The sequence below is a fragment of the Carassius gibelio genome, chromosome A3, assembly GCF_023724105.1.
Source record: "Carassius gibelio isolate Cgi1373 ecotype wild population from Czech Republic chromosome A3, carGib1.2-hapl.c, whole genome shotgun sequence".
NCBI classification, from domain to species: Eukaryota; Metazoa; Chordata; class Actinopteri; order Cypriniformes; family Cyprinidae; genus Carassius; species Carassius gibelio.
The window spans coordinates 13,769,525-13,787,266 of NC_068373.1; the positions used below are offsets into that span (position 1 = coordinate 13,769,525).

General features: G+C 38.1%; 1 protein-coding gene across 3 annotated transcripts in view; it reads left to right on the top strand.

Annotated features, from left to right (window-relative positions):
* Positions 1 to 17,742, top strand: part of LOC127948235 (signal transducer and activator of transcription 3) — a 37,087-nt gene that overhangs the window by 15,639 nt on the left and 3,706 nt on the right. The window contains exons 2-22 of one of the 3 annotated variants that reach the window (XM_052544725.1): positions 1,098 to 1,231; positions 5,083 to 5,326; positions 5,456 to 5,548; positions 6,038 to 6,119; positions 6,201 to 6,301; positions 10,776 to 10,927; positions 11,020 to 11,178; positions 11,261 to 11,353; positions 11,432 to 11,491; positions 11,576 to 11,605; positions 11,863 to 11,956; positions 12,802 to 12,849; positions 12,931 to 13,014; positions 13,638 to 13,736; positions 13,826 to 13,961; positions 14,924 to 14,976; positions 15,085 to 15,179; positions 15,283 to 15,422; positions 15,589 to 15,807; positions 16,210 to 16,252; positions 17,142 to 17,201. In XM_052544725.1, coding sequence (XP_052400685.1) covers positions 1,104 to 1,231; positions 5,083 to 5,326; positions 5,456 to 5,548; positions 6,038 to 6,119; positions 6,201 to 6,301; positions 10,776 to 10,927; positions 11,020 to 11,178; positions 11,261 to 11,353; positions 11,432 to 11,491; positions 11,576 to 11,605; positions 11,863 to 11,956; positions 12,802 to 12,849; positions 12,931 to 13,014; positions 13,638 to 13,736; positions 13,826 to 13,961; positions 14,924 to 14,976; positions 15,085 to 15,179; positions 15,283 to 15,422; positions 15,589 to 15,807; positions 16,210 to 16,252; positions 17,142 to 17,201 — 2,213 coding nt within the window. In that variant the 5' untranslated portion in view covers positions 1,098 to 1,103. Of the gene's footprint in view, positions 1 to 1,097; positions 1,232 to 5,082; positions 5,327 to 5,455; positions 5,549 to 6,037; positions 6,302 to 10,775; positions 10,928 to 11,019; positions 11,179 to 11,260; positions 11,354 to 11,431; positions 11,492 to 11,575; positions 11,606 to 11,862; positions 11,957 to 12,801; positions 12,850 to 12,930; positions 13,015 to 13,637; positions 13,737 to 13,825; positions 13,962 to 14,923; positions 14,977 to 15,084; positions 15,180 to 15,282; positions 15,423 to 15,588; positions 15,808 to 16,209; positions 16,253 to 17,141; positions 17,202 to 17,742 lie in introns of all 3 variants that reach the window. The other 2 variants (XM_052544724.1, XM_052544726.1) reach the window with 2 other exon arrangements.

Sequence of the window (17,742 nt, forward strand, 5' to 3'; positions counted from 1 at the left end):
TAAGCTTTGTGGTGTCCTCTTTTACACGTAAAGATCTTGGCAATATGATCCAAGGTAATGCATATCATCTATTATGCAGTGTTCCTAATGTATACATTGCATTCTATACATTTCAAAAATAAAAGTATTTTTTTTTCTAAAAAAGGAAACTTAGTTTCCCAGGAGACCCAGGAGTCTTATTTTCTCTTGCATAATTAATATTCCACTTTAATTAAGCAATAATTACTCGATTAATCGATGGAATTTTTGGTAGAATACTCGATTACTAAAACATTCCATAGCTACAGCCCTAGTTGTTTCTAAATGAAGATTTGCCTATTAATGGATCTGTGATGTCATCTGTGATCAATGTTTTAGTTCACTTTTTATGACGTTTATCTAATTTCATTTTTGCTCATTGATAAATTGCTTGATGGTTTGAAAATTGTTTATATATTACTTAATATGCTGTGTATAATGTTCATTTGGCCTTGAGGACGCATTTCCCTTGCGTCCTTATCTCTCTGTCCTTCAATGTGCAAACCTGAGCAAAAGGGAGTGAAGAAAAAAGTGTTGTGTGCCAGCACTGGTCTTTTTTAGTCTGTTTGTCAGCACAAACCTCCGTGTGTGGGTGTGGATGTGGTGAACTGCAAGTGTGTTTCACAGCATTTTGAGGTAATGTTGAGAGAAATAGCGTTCATGGGCTTTTGAGGTTTTCCTCTTTCAACGGATGCTCTTGCTGCTTTACGATCAACAGCCACTGATTTCTTTGGCCTCGGCATGCTGGTGACATGCACATTACACTTCCTTGACATTGCTAATGTTTGTCTGGTTTGTTGATAAGCCTGTTTTGCTCATGAAGGCTAGACATTTATTTTCTGTAATAAAGATTTCTTTTTTATTGTGAAATTAGCTGAATATAGAGGCAATATACAATGCAGATCTTGATATGTGCTATATATGTCTGTTTTGAATGTTCGTTGAGGTACTTTCACTCATTAAGTTTGCCTTTTTTGAGGAAGGAACAAGGAAAAAATAACTTGACAAGCCCAAGGGACCAGTTGTGTTTGTCTGCCTCGTGTCAAGGGAGTTCTTAGTTCTCTCTCTGTATCCTGCAGGTCAACATGGCCCAGTGGAATCAGTTACAGCAGTTGGAGACGCGGTATCTGGAGCAGCTGTATCACCTGTACAGTGACAGCTTTCCCATGGAGCTGCGGCAGTTCTTGGCCCCCTGGATCGAGAGCCAGGACTGGTGAGTTGCCAGCAATAGGATATGACCTAAGAGATAAAGACCTTAGCACTCTGTGTCTTATCTGAGCAGCAAAACAAAATGTTTGTTTGATTTATTTTACATCGGGGGCGTAGGCAGCGGATGGGCCTGACTGGCACAGGCCCACCCTTCTTATGAATAGCCCCTCCCAGTTTATTATACAAATCTAATATTTGTTAAATAATTATTGTTTAATCTATTTTAACACAATTACACACCTATTCCAACATTCTAATAATAAATAAAGCTTAATAATGAATTTTAATTTAATTTGGAATTTAATTTGGGCTCAGTCAGTGTTTTCAGTTGTTTAGTGTGCGGTGTCTGAATAATTTTTATAATATTTGCAACTGACGAGGACGACTTACTGCATCTGGTTCTGAATATGTAGGTCTATTCATTTAAATAATGAATTAACATTATACAAAAAGTCACAAACACGACATTTCAGAATCAAATCATTTTATACACTTACATGTAATATAGCCTATTTGAGGAAATATGATGAGGAAATACAGTACCTTGAATAGGTTACATTTATGTAGAATGATGAAATGAAAATGAAATGACTTCTGTTTTCGGGAATAAGTAAAGCTGTATTTAATTTTCGTTCTAACTGATACTGCTGGTTTGTATGTGGACAGGTTGTAGCTCCTGTAATCTGCAGCAGTATTTAGGGATTGGGGCTTTTGTGAATGATTTTAGGTTATGTGGAAATTAAGTTTTACTATGTCTTCTATTATATCTTGTGGTATGTCTTTTCAATAGGATCAAAGAATATTAAGACTCTGACTGACTTTTGACTCGTTCTGATATCTGATGACCCTCTAACTATTAAGCCACACACTGACCCTTTGTTTCTCTGCTATAAGTAGGGGTGGTTGTGGCCTAATGGTTAGAGAGTCTGACTTGTAACCCGAAGGATGTGGGTTTGAGGCTCAGTACTGGCAGGAATTGTAGGTGGGGGCAGTGAATGTACAGCCATCTCTTCCACTTTCAGTAACCACGACTGAAATACATGCACATCCATTGTGCAGCAGATGTGTTCACAGTGTGTGTGTGTTCACTACTCACTGCTGTGTGTGTTTGTGCACTTTGATGGGTTAAATGCACAGCACAAATTCTGAGTTATTATTGATCTCCGTCAGAACTTCCTAAATGAAGATCCTGTTACCTGGGCAAACAATGCAAATGTTGCACTTGTCCAAGAGTACAACAGACGCCTCTCAAAGACTGAAGAACAAATGCAATTCATTATGCAGATGAATAATATCAGAGACAGAGAGCACCAAAATCTGTTTCCAGGTCCTCTCAAGAGTACTCTGGCTGGAGGACTAGTCGAATCGACATAAATATAATGTTTTGTTACAAATTCACTTTTTTCACCAGTACAGTAATTTCACTTTTTTTAAATTCTGCTTCTATGTCTTCAAGAACTTCAGTTTTGTTGAGCATGCCCCAAACATAGTCTAAACTCCACGAAGGGGAGTTGACTGGGCGGGTGAGAGCAGAAGATTTCAAAAGTCCAGAAAGAAGGCCCATCCTAATATGTATACAGGGTTCAACAATAAGCACGCTTTGGATAGCTGACAGATTTGTCACTGGTTGGGTCGATCAGTCTGCTGTTGCATCGTTATGAAAGTTTAGCATTTGCACTTGTTTTATAACCTTGACAGTTTAAACGCATAAAATTTTAATGCATTCAAATTCAAAAAGACTCAAAAGAACTCAATTCAGTACTTGCATGCTTTGTTACACATGCATGCCGCGCCTCTAACAATGCACAAGCACTGAATGGAGTTCTCAGGGGGTTTTTTTGTTTTGTTTTTTACCGACAAATACACCACATCACCACCACCGACTGGGCCAGTACAAAAAATCCTCATACAAAAAAAAGTGTCATTTTTAAAAATAATTATATAAATAATTAAATAAATAATAAACAATGCCAGTTGTTTCTCACAGAATGACTTTAAAGACTTTCTGACATCATGATAAGGGAAGATATCAATCATTTGATTACATGGAGGTGTTTTTTTTTAGCTGCTTGTTATACTCATAAGGTGTGACCACTCCTAGATATCATGCACTGCGCTTCCTTATTCTTAGAATGATTTTTAGTTATCGTCTTTAGAGTCATCTGTATTGATGTCACGCCTCTGCCCGTAAAGTGCTCCTGGAAAGTCTGTGTGAACAATAACATGAACCAGTGCCATTTTTTCCCTCTGAATTTCCTCATAGCCTCAATGTAAATGGCTGCTTTGTGGTTCTGTTGTCGAATATGAAATGTCACTCTGAAATGAGTCATGGCCAGTTTCTTTCTCACTGCATGCATCTTTAAATTGAAACGGGAGTAAAAAGAAAACTAGTGAAATCTCCCATATGCTCCCATAGGGGGCAGCACAACACTTAATCATTAGTATGCATGCAGCATATGAAGTGTGCACGTTTTGTGATGTAACGTTTTATCTTATTTTTAATAGATTAATAAGGTTGTCTTTTTTTCCTTTTTTCTTTTCTTTTTTTACTAAACTTTTACAGTTTTGTTGTATAGTTTTGGTGCTGGATTTCACTTTGAATGCCCAAAGGCACCGTCCTACACATCAGCCTCTCATGCACTCAGTTTTCTCATTAGTGTGGTTAAAGTAAAGGTAAGACAATACAAATAACCCGTGGGATGCTTGACTCGTTTCATGCTGACAGTGTCATAGAACTTTCTGAATGGATTGTTTACTCCGAGGAACATGATCATCAGTATAATTAAGCATGTAAATTATTGATAAAAACACGTTACTGCTTCAGGTCAAGGACTAGTGGTTCAGACACCAACCATTCAAACACAATCCATTGTTTCTGTAGCTCCACAGTCTTCACTCATTATTTGATCTCATTAAATTTGCAGTTGTCAAAGAGATTATTTAAGGGAAGTCGTGGCCTAATGAGAGTCGGACTTTGTAATCCAAAGGTTGCGAGTTCGAGTCTTGGGACAGCAGGGATTGTAGGTGGTGGGGTGAATTTACAGCGCTCTCTGTCATTTCACATTTTTCACACACATTTAAAAAAGCATGACACATGTAAGACAGTAGAGCTGTCAGTCAGCAGATTTTAATCTCATTTAATGACTACAGTTGATAACAACCCGGGTTTATTTTATTTACCCTTGAGAGGAGTGAAATGTGAAGCTGTTTGCACTGATGCCAACCCTACTTATTTCCTATGAATCTTACGTTTTTTTTTTTAGTCTGTTCCAAACAAAAACTAAAATAATCAAGTACCATTAGTTTATTTGTAAAGTATTTAAATTACTGGATTATCAACAAATGTGTATTTCCATGAGGTTATTGAAATGCAATATTCAATATACAAACATTTCTAGCAAATAACTGTATTATACTATATACACACCAGTAGCTAAATATCAAATCACTCATACTTTGATCTATCATTTTGGTTATACTGCTTATCCTAGACACAGAGATATTTTAATGAGGATATTTTCATGTGCCGTTGTTGACACTGGAAAATGTGTGTTATTGCGTAATGGATTTCAGTGATGGCTGCCTTCAGAATGAGGTCAGCAGTTTGGAATTTGTGCACAGTAACAGGAGAAAACTGAGATCATGTCACTGATGAGAGCCAGGACTTTAAATATGCACAATATTTGCCAGTTTTTTGCAGTTGATCAGTTTTTTAGCATTTAGACAAAGACAGAAGTCTTTGACAAAGCTTTGGTTTTGTTGCAGGTAAAGATGCGTTTGTTTAATCCATGTATGGAATAGAGAAAGCATCCATATATGAGCTTATATGAGGCTGTTTGCTTCTGTCTGTTACAGGGCGTATGCAGCCAACAAGGAGTCTCACGCCACGCTTGTGTTTCATAACCTGCTGGGGGAGATCGATCAGCAGTACAGCCGCTTCCTGCAGGAGAACAATGTCCTGTACCAACACAACCTGCGGCGCATCAAACAGCACCTGCAGAGCAAGTATCTGGAGAAGCCCATGGAGATCGCCCGCATCGTGGCCCGCTGCCTGTGGGAAGAGCAGCGTCTGCTGCAGACGGCCACCACTGCTCAGCAGGTACACACACAAAAATATATATATCTGCTCACCAAAAAGTCCTTTTCAGTCAAACACACAGTAACAAAATACACAAAATGCGTGGACATAATCAGATTTATTTTTCTCCAATTTCTCGCCCATCTCTAGGACGGCCAGGTTGCCCATCCCACTGGCACAGTGGTGACCGAAAAACAGCAGATACTGGAACACAATCTGCAGGATATCAGGAAGAGAGTACAGGTTGGTACATAAAATCGCACTTTAATTAACTAACATTGATTTGTCTTGTTCACAATTGCAGGTGCATATGCATTACTTTATCATCTCTCCTAAAGATGCAGTTTTGAACACAAACCTTTTCTTTAACAGCATTTTTGACATGTAGAAGTAGTCATCTTGCAAAGGGGGTTTATTTATTTTTTTATTATGTTGACAGTATTATTTCTGTTCACTATTAGAGTACTGATAGATGTGTAAACCAGGGCTGTCAATAGAATAAAATTAATGTGATTAATCTACTCATTTCAGAATATTTCTTATAAAAGCTGTGATTTTAAAAAATTAATACTTATTAACCCTTTTTTAAATAATTTTTGGCTCCCAGCACCCACTCACAGCCACAGTTTGCCCAAGTTTTAACATATTGCCCTGGAGTACAAAATATCTTCTATTTTACTCTTTATGGGGTACATCCTCTTACTCTTCATCTGACATAATCTTTCTGTGCAGGATATGGAGCAGAAGATGAAGATGTTGGAAAATCTGCAAGATGATTTTGACTTCAACTACAAAACTCTTAAAAGTGCTGGAGGTATGATGAGTACATGTACCAAAATCTCTCTAATAGCCTCGATCACTGATAAAATCTCAACAAATCTGTGTTACCTTTCAGAGTTGTCCCAGGACCTGAATGGAAACAGCCAGGCAGCAGCCGCCAGGCAGAAGATGACTCAGCTTGAGCAGATGCTGAGTGCTCTGGATCAGCTGAGGAGGGTAAGATACACAGGGTTCCCACGGCTCCTAGAAATCCTTGAAAGTTAATAAACATACTTTGATGCAGGTCATTGAACATGCTTGAATTTATTTTGTGTAAGACGTTTTCTGAAAAAAATGCCATATTATTTCCTCTGTTCCGCTAATGTGTTATTTCACCAACAATTCGTGTCCTATGCATACAAGCTCGCTTGATTTACATGAGTTAACATGCATTTACGCATTACGTTAAGTGTTTCGCCCGTGAGGTACTTTGTGTTGGCCGGGATTAAGATAATGTAAACCCATGAGGCAAGAAAAACTAAAAAAAGCATATTCATGTATCTTAAGTGAAGTGAAGTGACATTCAGCCAAGTATGGTGACCCATACTCAGAATTTGTGCTCTGCATTTAACCCATCCGAAATGCACACACACAAAGCAGTGAACACACACACACACACACACACACACACACACTGTGAGCACACACCCGGAGCAGTGGGCAGCCATTTATGCTGCGGCGCCCGGGGAGCAGTTGGGGGTTCGATGCCTTGCTCAAGGGCACCTAAGTCGTGGTATTGAAGGTGGAGAGAGAGCTGTTCATGCACTACCCCCACCCACAATTCCTGCCGGCCCGAGACTAGAACTCACAACCCTTCGATTAGGAGTCCAACCCTCTAACCATTAGGCCACGACTTCCCCTGAAATCTTAAAGCTTCTGCTTACATGAGCCTAAGCTCTTTTTAATAAAATCCATGATTATCCATGCTTAAGTTAATATCTGATCATTTTAGAAAACAGTATAGGATGTACCGAATATTCTTCAGTTTTATGCAAAACAGAAATACAACAAATATAATATCAGATCTCTGTCATATGGCCAATTTTTTTTTTGCAGAGTTGTGTTTGACACATGATACCTGTAACGATGTATCTTACAAGATAATACGATTTAACATCGCTCTCACCTGAAATGTGTCCCCACATTAAGTCCTTGAATTTGAGGGTATTGGACCTGGAAAGTCCTTGAAAGATCCTTGAATTTGAAGTTAATCAAGGTGTGGGAACCCTGGATACAGAATCAAGTCACAAAATACAGTTTCCCCTTTCACACAGTAATACCAGTCAATTGCCGGTAAAATGACCAGAACGGGTTTACCAGTAAATACAAAAATGCACTGTTCACACAGGCAATGACTTTACATCTTTTTACTGGTAAATCACCATTGACACATCAGTTTCAAAATACTGGTAAATTTTGTTACATCATTAACCAGAATAACCTCTGAACAGCCGTTTTTGTTGATGCTGCTTTTGGCCCAGAGACACATTAGACAAATTCAAATCGAACTACACTTTTTTTTCATAGTTTGGCTGTTCCTGCGACTTATAGTCTGGTGCGACTTATTTATCAAAATTAATTTGACATGAACCGAGAGATATGAACAGAGTGAAATTAACCAATAGAAAACATTACCGTCTCTATGCTGCTCAGTGCTCCTGTGGTCTACACTGAACACATAGAGCGCCCTCTCGCGGCTGGAGACGGTAATGTTTTCTCTTGGTTCTTGGTTCTAAATCAGTAATTCTTAAAGTGTGGTCCGCCATCGCCCCCTAGTGGTCCGCGAAAAGATGACCTAAACTAGGCAAGTGTTTATAAAATCGTCACTTATTTAGGTAGATTTAAAATGTACTTGCGAAACAGTTCTTGCCTTTCTGTTTTAATAACTTGCAGAATCTGCCCTCAAAGTGCTCATGCCCTTCCCAACTACATACAACTGTAAAGTTGGGTCTTCCACACTGGTTGGTTTGAAAACAAAACAGTGCAACAGACTAAACGTGGAGCCTAGTATGAGACTGAAACTCTCCTCTTCGGAGCCAGACATTCAGAAACTGATGTGTGATAAGCAGCACCACCCGTCTCATTAATATTCACGTTAAGTTTTAGATGGAAATCTCAAAATCTAAAATCCACAGATCTATTAGTTTTGTAATGTACTAGTTTTGTTTCATGTGTAAAATCCCAGTAATTTCAGTGATAATGGACATTAAGGGGAACATTCTTTTCAGCATTTTATTGTTACCATAGTTACAACCATAGGCTTCCTATACCCACCACCTCAGTTTTAAACTAATGGCTCTTTGGAATGTCATTAAGTGGGACCTAGGCTGTTACTCATTTCACATTTACTTTTTCAAATTAAATAAAAATTAATATAATAATTTCTGATCATATCATTGCATTTGTGTTTGAATACTTAGTTTTTGACTGGAAACAGTTGCATATTAAACTTAAATTTAGCTTATCCTTCCTATTTTGTTGGTTTTTGGGGGCGTGTTAGAGTGGGAGTCTGTTAGGTGGTCCTCAGAACAAAATTGGAAGATAAAGTGGTCCTTGGGCTGAAAAATTTGAGAAACACTGTTCTAAATAAATGCAACTTATAGTCCAGTGCGACATATATATGTTTTTTTCCTCATCATGGACTGATGCGACTTATACTCGGGTGCGACTTATAGTCCGAAAAATAAGGTAGTAAATGCGTCATTCGCGTCAGAATTAGGGATGCACCGAAATGAAAATTCTTGGCCGAAACCGAAAACCGAAAAAGAGAAAACCAAGGCCGAAAACCGAAACCGAAACACCGAAAGAAATTATGCCAATTATTAGTACCATTGCATTTATTGCTATGACCGTGTACTAACTTTACTAAAATTAAGACATTGCAATTGCATAAATTAATATTAAAGTTTCAAAGATAATTACAATTACATAACTTATTAAAAAAAAAACATTTACATCATTTGTAATTATGTATTTTTATATTTATTAAGCACATTGCAACAATGCACAGTATAAAATAAAATTCAAACTAAAAATTTATCCCACTCGTGTATATTTAATAATAATGTACAGGCCTACTGGCTGCAGAAAGGTTTTAAAATGAACAGTTCTCTCATAAAAACAAAGTGCATTTAGGTGAAGTGCATTTGAAATTGTTCTCTGTAGGACTAGAAAGTGCATCACTTCTCCAGTTGGCAAGACTGTTATCACTTCTGGGGATGGGGACTTCAGACAGATAACCATCTAGCTGTTGAGCAGTTGAGCTTGTCATCTGCCTGACATTTGAGAAATATGTGAGAGAGTGTATTTAAATAGGGCCAGGGCATAAATAAACATTTTTATCAAATTAAAGCAGACATCTAGCAGAAAATCTAGCATAAATATGGCTACAATCTGATATTATGTATGTATATATGTTTGTGTGCGTGTATAAGAACAAAATAGCCAACGTATTATTATTATTTGAGGCACTTTCTTGCAGAATTCCACTGAACATATCAGACAACGAGGGTGCATGCTACTCATCTGGTGCAGAGACCAGTCTTTTTTTCTGCGCTCTGATCTGTCTCCTGCGCTTGGCTCTTCTCCGTCTCCACGCGGGTTCTCCGCATCCAGCGCGGCCTGGATCATTTCTCGTGCGCGCTGCCTTATTTCCGCATCCAAGTAATGGTCATTATAACGCGGATCAAGCACATTCGCGATTAAGTGCAGAGGATCCGAAAAGATCTCAGTGAGACGTGTGCTAAGAGACTCTATAAGACTGTACTTTTCTTTGTTTTTACTTCGTGGTCCGTCTTAATCTCTTTGTCAGGAGACGCTTTAGTGCTGCGAATAAAGGAATAAGAAGAGAGAGAATGTTCTCACTGGTGTTAAGTGAATGTCGCGGGGAGCTACTGGTCTTTGCTATGCAGGTGCACGTGCAGGTCGCGGTTTCTGTTTGCGTCATCACAAAATTTCGGCCGTGTTGTTTCGGTGATAAAAGTCTATCGGCCGAAAACCGAAAAGGCCATTTTCGGCCGAACATTTTCGGTGGCCGAAATTTCGGTGCATCCCTAGTCAGAATGTTATGATTGGTCCAGAGTAAACTAATTACTTCAGCACATTCTGAACTTGTACCAAAGTCTCTTTAAGACAAGTCATGTCACTCGGTGGCCATCTTTGAAACGCCTCTCGTGCGTCCAAGTGCAGCTCCTGTCTCTATGAGTGGGGAAACATCAGATTATCCACAACTGTTCACTAAGTTTTGGATAAAATTTCATATTTGAAATAACCAAAGAAATCTGACGACAACGGTGTCATAAATTTTGTTGTTTTTGCTCAAATAGCATTATAAAAAGCTAATTTCTCAGGCTAGAACAGCCAGTGCACATGCACAGTCCTAAGAGCCCGTCTCAGAGCAACCGGGACTTCTAACGGCAGCTGCAGTGATGTGAGGACTTTACCGATTAGCGATTGGCTCTTTCATTCAGAAGGCGGGGCTTCCTGCGATTGAGTGGTCCATATTAAACCTTGCATTTTTCCCCATTCAAAACTTTACAAGTGACATGTCTTGGGTATTTTATAGTCTTTGCTTTTAACATACTCATAATGACAACCTTCATTTTGTGTTCACAAAATATGTTTTACATTCACACTTTTTTCTGTTTTGCAGCAAATAGTGACTGAGATGGCAGGGCTGTTGTCTGCCATGGACTTTGTGCAGAAGAATCTGACAGATGAAGAACTGGCGGACTGGAAGAGGAGGCAGCAGATCGCTTGCATCGGAGGACCACCGAACATCTGCCTGGACCGCTTAGAGACATGGTACACAGTCCATTCACAAACAAACCTGCTTTTAAATCGCACCGCCTTTTTTATGGATTGGCTTATTTTTTTTAAAACCCTTTTTTTTTCAGGATCACCTCTTTGGCTGAGTCTCAGTTGCAGATAAGACAGCAGATCAAGAAACTGGAGGAGCTTCAGCAGAAGGTCTCATACAAAGGAGATCCCATTATTCAACACCGCCCAGCTCTGGAGGAGAAGATCGTAGACCTGTTCCGCAACCTTATGAAGAGGTTTGAAAGCACTTACTCATGTTTAAACGTAATAAACCAATGAAGCTGATCTGATCAGTGATGTTTGCTTGTGTCATCGCAGTGCATTTGTTGTTGAGAGGCAGCCTTGTATGCCCATGCACCCTGACCGACCACTTGTCATCAAAACAGGAGTTCAGTTCACCACCAAAGTCAGGTGGGTACACACAGAGGTGAGTCATACAGGAAAGACCTCTAGACACATATGGTAAATTTTCCCCCTCCCCTCTTTCAGGTTACTTGTGAAATTTCCAGAGTTAAACTACCAGCTGAAAATCAAAGTGTGTATTGACAAGTAAGTCCCACCTCCTGCGCGTGACATCAGAATGAAATGACTTGCACATGCTAAATTTGAATCTTTTCCTCCTGTGTTTTGCAGAGAGTCAGGTGACGTGGCAGCCATTCGAGGGTGAGTTTTGAGGTTAAAATGATGCCATTCTCACAGAGTTAAACTGTCATGTGGTTATTTGTAGTTATAGGCTGATACATATTGGGCAGGCCAGTATTTGGGCAATAAAATAAATGTTTCAGCTGTTTTGTAGAAGTTTAATTTTTATCATTCAGTTATATTTAGTTACAAAAAAAATGTGGTGAAACAAAGTCTCTTTCTTGCTTGTACCTGTACAAGTTGTTGTATTATGGAGTCCCCTGCTTCTTTTTCTCCAGTTCACGAAAGTTCAACATCCTTGGCACCAACACGAAGGTGATGAACATGGAGGAATCCAACAATGGCAGCCTGTCAGCAGAGTTCAAACATCTGGTAAGTTCAGCCATTACGCCAAACACTTTTTTTGTCAGTGCAGAACCATACCTTTTGTGAGTTGCCTGGGTCACTGTTGGCCCTCTGAAGCAAAATTAAACTTCCTTAAAACACACTTTTTAAACTTGTGTTTATTCTGTGTACTAACAATGTCCACCATTGAATATATTTAACCTCAAGCATGTTCTTTCATGTTCATGAAACAAAAATGTTGGTTGCCCGAGGCCATCATTTCTGTAAAAACTGATCATGAATAAATAATTTTCACTCAGTAGATTATTTATTTTAGTCTTTGTTAAGCTCATCATAGTTTAAAAAATGTAATGTAAATTAAATCCATCGAAGCATAAAAGATGTTTAAATAAATTATTTATATTAGTGCTTTCAAATCTCTTAATCACAATTAATCGCATCCAAAATAAAAGTTTTTGTTTGCATTATATATGTGTGTGTACTGTGTATATTTATATGTGTATATATAAACACACGCACATACGTGTGTATATATATATATATATATATATATATATATTTTTTTTTTTATATATATATTTAACAAATATTTACATGTATACATATATTCATATTTAAATATGATTTATATTTTACATATATTTCTTAAATATATACATATAAGTGTACATACATATTATGTAAACACAAACTTTTTTTTGGATGCAATATTTTCATAAAAATAAACATTACATTTTTACAGTTAATTACATACTAATTTATATATTTTTATTAATTAAAAAAATGTAATTTCCCTACAAGCTTCAAGAAGACTTTTGTAGATCAGCTGAATGTTGCTTGACTTAGTCCTCACTTGTTCTTCTGTTTTTCAGACTCTTCGAGAGCAGAGATGTGGCAATGGAGGCCGAACCAACAGTGATGTAAGTCTTTGTATATTTATGCCACAGTTCTTGATTTAAAGAAGTCGGTGTAAGCGTTGACCTTTGGCCTCTGAACTACAGGCGTCTCTGATAGTGACCGAAGAACTGCACCTGATCACATTTGAGACAGAAGTCTACCACCAAGGACTAAAGATCGACCTTGAGGTGATGAAATCTACAGATGTTTAAAAGATTAGTTCATTTAAAAGACTATCGGTATTTTAGAATAAAATCAAATGTCAGACATGTCTTATCATGACAGGAGACCTGCCGTCACTAAAGCGCTGTCCTGTTTATCAAATCAAAGATGATAATATTATCAATCTCTGAGTACCAGTTAAGAGCATCACACTGCTTCTGTTGGTTGATTCAACGTCCTAAAAAAGCCAGTTAATTCATTGTGATATGCTGTCTTCATGGTACCAGCCATAGGAAGATATAAATATGTAACCACGCAGCGTGTCCTTGGGAAATCTGCCACCTATTAAACTCCTAAACGCGCACAGTGCTGCCTACATGCCTATTATGTGCTGATAAGAGTATATTCAGGATCATTTCTTTTCTGTGGATGGACACAACAGGGTCACACAAAATGCCAACACACACAGCAGGTTAATTAAATGGGATAATTAAGCCATTCGGCATTCGGCTCTGTTTGCTTGAGAATTGTTCAGCCTCAGGTCTCTATTGGTGCTACTCAGATTTCTACCGGAGCAAGATGTTCAAAAAGAAAAAAAAACTGAATTTGTTATTCTCAATTGTATATAAATGTTTTTATCTCTGTGCAGACACATTCTCTCCCAGTGGTGGTCATCTCTAATATCTGTCAAATGCCAAATGCATGGGCGTCCATCCTGTGGTACAACATGCTGACTAACCATCCCAAGGTTTGAAATGAATCCACAGCCAGCCGTACTTCCTGTTAGCACAAGAACGTATATACGTTTCTAAGAATTCTTCCTCTCTATCTTCACAGAATGTGAATTTCTTCACCAAACCTCCAGTAGGAACATGGGATCAGGTGGCTGAGGTGCTCAGCTGGCAGTTTTCATCCACAACCAAGAGAGGCCTTACCATCGAGCAGCTCACCACACTTGCTGAGAAACTTCTGGGTATGTGTGTGTTTATGTGTTCTGATATTCAGTGTTCATCCACTGAATATCAGAAATGAATTAAATTTAACCCTGGACCACAAAACCAATCTTAATCCTCTGTGTTATATTTGTAGCTATAGCCAAAAAAACACTGTATGGGTCAAAAAAATAGATTTTTCTTTTATGCCAAAAATCATTGGGATATTAAGTAAAGATCTTGTTTTAGGAAGATATTAAGTAAATTTCCTACTGTAAATATATCATAGCTTCATCTTTGATTAGTAATCTGCATTAAAAATTAATTTGGACAACTTTAAAGGTGATTTCTCAATATTTCGATTTTTTTTCACCCTCACAACCTGGTTGTATCTCGGACAAATATTGTCTGATCCTAATAAACCATACATCTATGCAAAACTTTCTGATGATGTATAAATCTAAATGTTGGAAAATTGACTCTTACGACTGGTTTTGTGGTCCAGGGTCACAGATAATTTGGAAGGTGCTGATTGGATAATAGAAGCAATTTTAGATCTGTTCAGTGGTTTCAGGTTAAGTTAATCCCATGTTTTATTTGACTTTGTACAATATCTTTTAAAAATTGGGATGAACAAGATTTGGCTGATTTCATTTGATTAAAATGTAATGTGAAATATAATCACAGTTTAAAAACGATATTTTCTGTTTTAATGTATTTTGAAATATAATTGATTCCTGTGGTGCAAAGCTGAATTTTCAGCAGTTATTACTCCAGTCTTTAGTGGAAATCACTGTAATATGCTGATTTGCTGAAACGTTTCTCATAAACCACTGTGTTGCTTAATAGCAACATGCATTTCCATTCAAAATATCAGCATTTATATGAAATTTCAATTCATATCAATGTTGTATTAAATCTTTACTGGCACTTTTAGTCATTTGCACCCTTGCCACATTCTCCGTGCTTCTCTGTTCAATGGTGTGTTTCTGTTTTTGTGTAGGTCCTTGTGTAAACTACTCTGGATGCCAGATAACATGGGCCAAGTTCTGCAAAGTATGTTGCTATAGAAAACTTTTGTTTCTTATTCTTTAAGTTTAGAGCAAATCAGACCAGCTGATGGAGTTTATATCAAAGTATCCTGAACATGTTTGTGTGTTGCAGGAGAACATGGCAGGAAAGGGTTTCTCATTCTGGGTGTGGCTAGACAACATCATCGACCTAGTCAAGAAATATATTTTGGCTCTATGGAATGAAGGGTGAGAACTCCTGCTGACTCTGTTGTGTGCATTCATGCAGTATTCATAGTTCATTACATCCGTCACTGCTTGGCTGGTTAAATCAAGCTTTTGTGCGTGTCAGGTATATTATGGGCTTCATCAGTAAAGAAAGAGAGAGGGCAATCCTGAGCCCAAAGCCTCCTGGGACATTCCTGCTGCGCTTCAGTGAAAGCAGCAAAGAGGGAGGCATTACCTTCACCTGGGTTGAGAAGGACATCAATGGTGAATGCATTTCCATGTACATCATAGTGTGTGTGTGTTGCATTAGACTTCTTAAAAGATCAGTACATTGGTACCTTTGTAATTGTATACGTTATTGTATCAACTACAGTCGTGATGACTGTTGTTTGAATGTGTGAAGCATTTGTGCTTCTGTACGTATGTGCAGGCAAGACCCAGATCCAGTCGGTGGAACCGTACACTAAGCAGCAGCTCAACAGCATGTCTTTCGCCGAGATCATCATGGGCTACAAGATCATGGATGCCACCAACATCCTCGTCTCGCCGCTGGTCTACCTCTACCCTGAGATCCCCAAAGAGGAGGCGTTTGGCAAGTACTGCCGCCCCGAGGCCCAGCCTGACACCGAATTCCCTGATCCTGGATGTGGTACGTGTGTTAGCCGCAATCTAGTTCACTCTGGCTTGGAATAACAGTACATCTGTCAGTTGCTAATAGAAACTCGAAGTTTGTTTCCTTTCAAATGATTGATTTCAGAGACCACTATTTTAGTATTGGGAGTCCACTGAATGGGTGTTTTTTACCAGAAACTTTTAGCTTCTGAGAAAATTGTCTCTTGTGAGAAAATTGTGTAAATTTTATTTTGATAAAAAAAAAAAAAACTTTTACGTTTTTGTATTTTTATCATATTAGAATGATTTTTTTTTTTACATGTTTGAATGCTAATTTTTGTGTAAACTGTACCTCTAAGAAAAGGAAACAGATTGCTTTTTTTATTGAAACATCTGAATTCTCCCTGTTCAATAACGCAGTCATTTGTTGTCCTTTCAGTAATTCAGCCTTACCTGAAGACCAAGTTCATCTGTGTCACCCCGTGAGTAGCATTTCTTTCTTCTTTAGCACAGTATGTGTGTGAATGATTGACCACGCTGGAGTCTGTGTTTTCTCTCTGTCCTCTTGTAAACTTTGAAATCTCTGGTGACCCTTTAGGCAGGAGCACATGCAAATATACTCCTCTCAGTTCTCTTTACAACATGGATCAGAGATGTAGCCACTACTAAATCTGCCCAAGGACCCTTCACAGCATCCTTTAAACCACAGTCTTGAGAGAGAAAGAGAGAAACCTTGATTTTAAAAACTAATTAAAGGAGGCTCAGGCTTAACTTTGACTTTGAAAAGAATTAGCACCCATGACTTCTGGGTAACTGTTTTTTAAACATTATTTTTTTTAATTGAAGATTTTCAAATTCAACATTTTATAAAATGTATTTAATTAAATAAACATCCACTTGAATTAAAAATATACAGAGTTTACTTTTAATATGTTCCTCAATTTACTGTATAATTCATTGTTTTCAGTGCACATTATTTAAAAAAGTAGTTGTCTTTTTCATCTTTGTTGTTGGTGGTAGACATATCAAATAGAACTTGCTCTGCCTCTAAAACCCCAACGAATGGGTTTTGAATATTAATTTTAATGTTGATTTTAAAATAATGAGACAGTCAGGTTTATATTGTGATTCCGTGTTAATAGACATAGTATAAACTGTAACGCATCATACTGTACATACTGATTACTGTACATTAGGTAACAAGCTTGACTACACAGAAAGATATGGCTGGTATAGAAGATGCTTCAGTCTCAGTCTTACTTGAATCACAAATGCTTTGTGTTTGTAGAGGGCTTGGATTTACTGGAGGTATTGTATGTGAGTGTGTGTGTGTGTGTGTTAGGCAGGCTGTAAACTGACCTCTCTTCATAGGTGTCCTTCCGTCTTCATGGACTTCCCGGACAGTGAGCTGCTTGGGAACGGCTTCCCTGGGTAGGCACTAGGGAGCTGCTTTATGTGTGTGTGTGTGAGACATGAACGTTTGTGGTCAAACACACTCCTGTAGTCATCTGCTAACATAGATTAGTCCTTTTAACATCTCTAGAGCTTGACCTGGGGTTTCTGTTTCATCCCTTTATAACAAGAGCTCTGGATGTGACTGGATTTCTGTCAAAGTTAGAAGGCTAGAATTATGTTTCATACGTCTCTAAATCTGTTTTGTGTCAGTGAACTAGTTCTTCTATAAACACGGGGATATTTTTTGCAGTTTCTACTTCACTTCTAAGCTCACGGTTTAACTTTTCTGTAGCCGTATGCTAAATATTTTCACACTTTGGAAGGAAACTGGTCACCTTCTCTCCTATTCATTTCATTTCCCCATCTTCCAGATTTCTCTATTTTTCCCTCATAGAAGTGCTATGAACAGAGTGTTTCATGTGTCTGGTATATGTTTTGCTTCATCTGTATTTTAAACAGTGTGGAGGAAATTGTTTCTGATGAAAACTGAGACTCATGTCACACATGTGACCCCTTT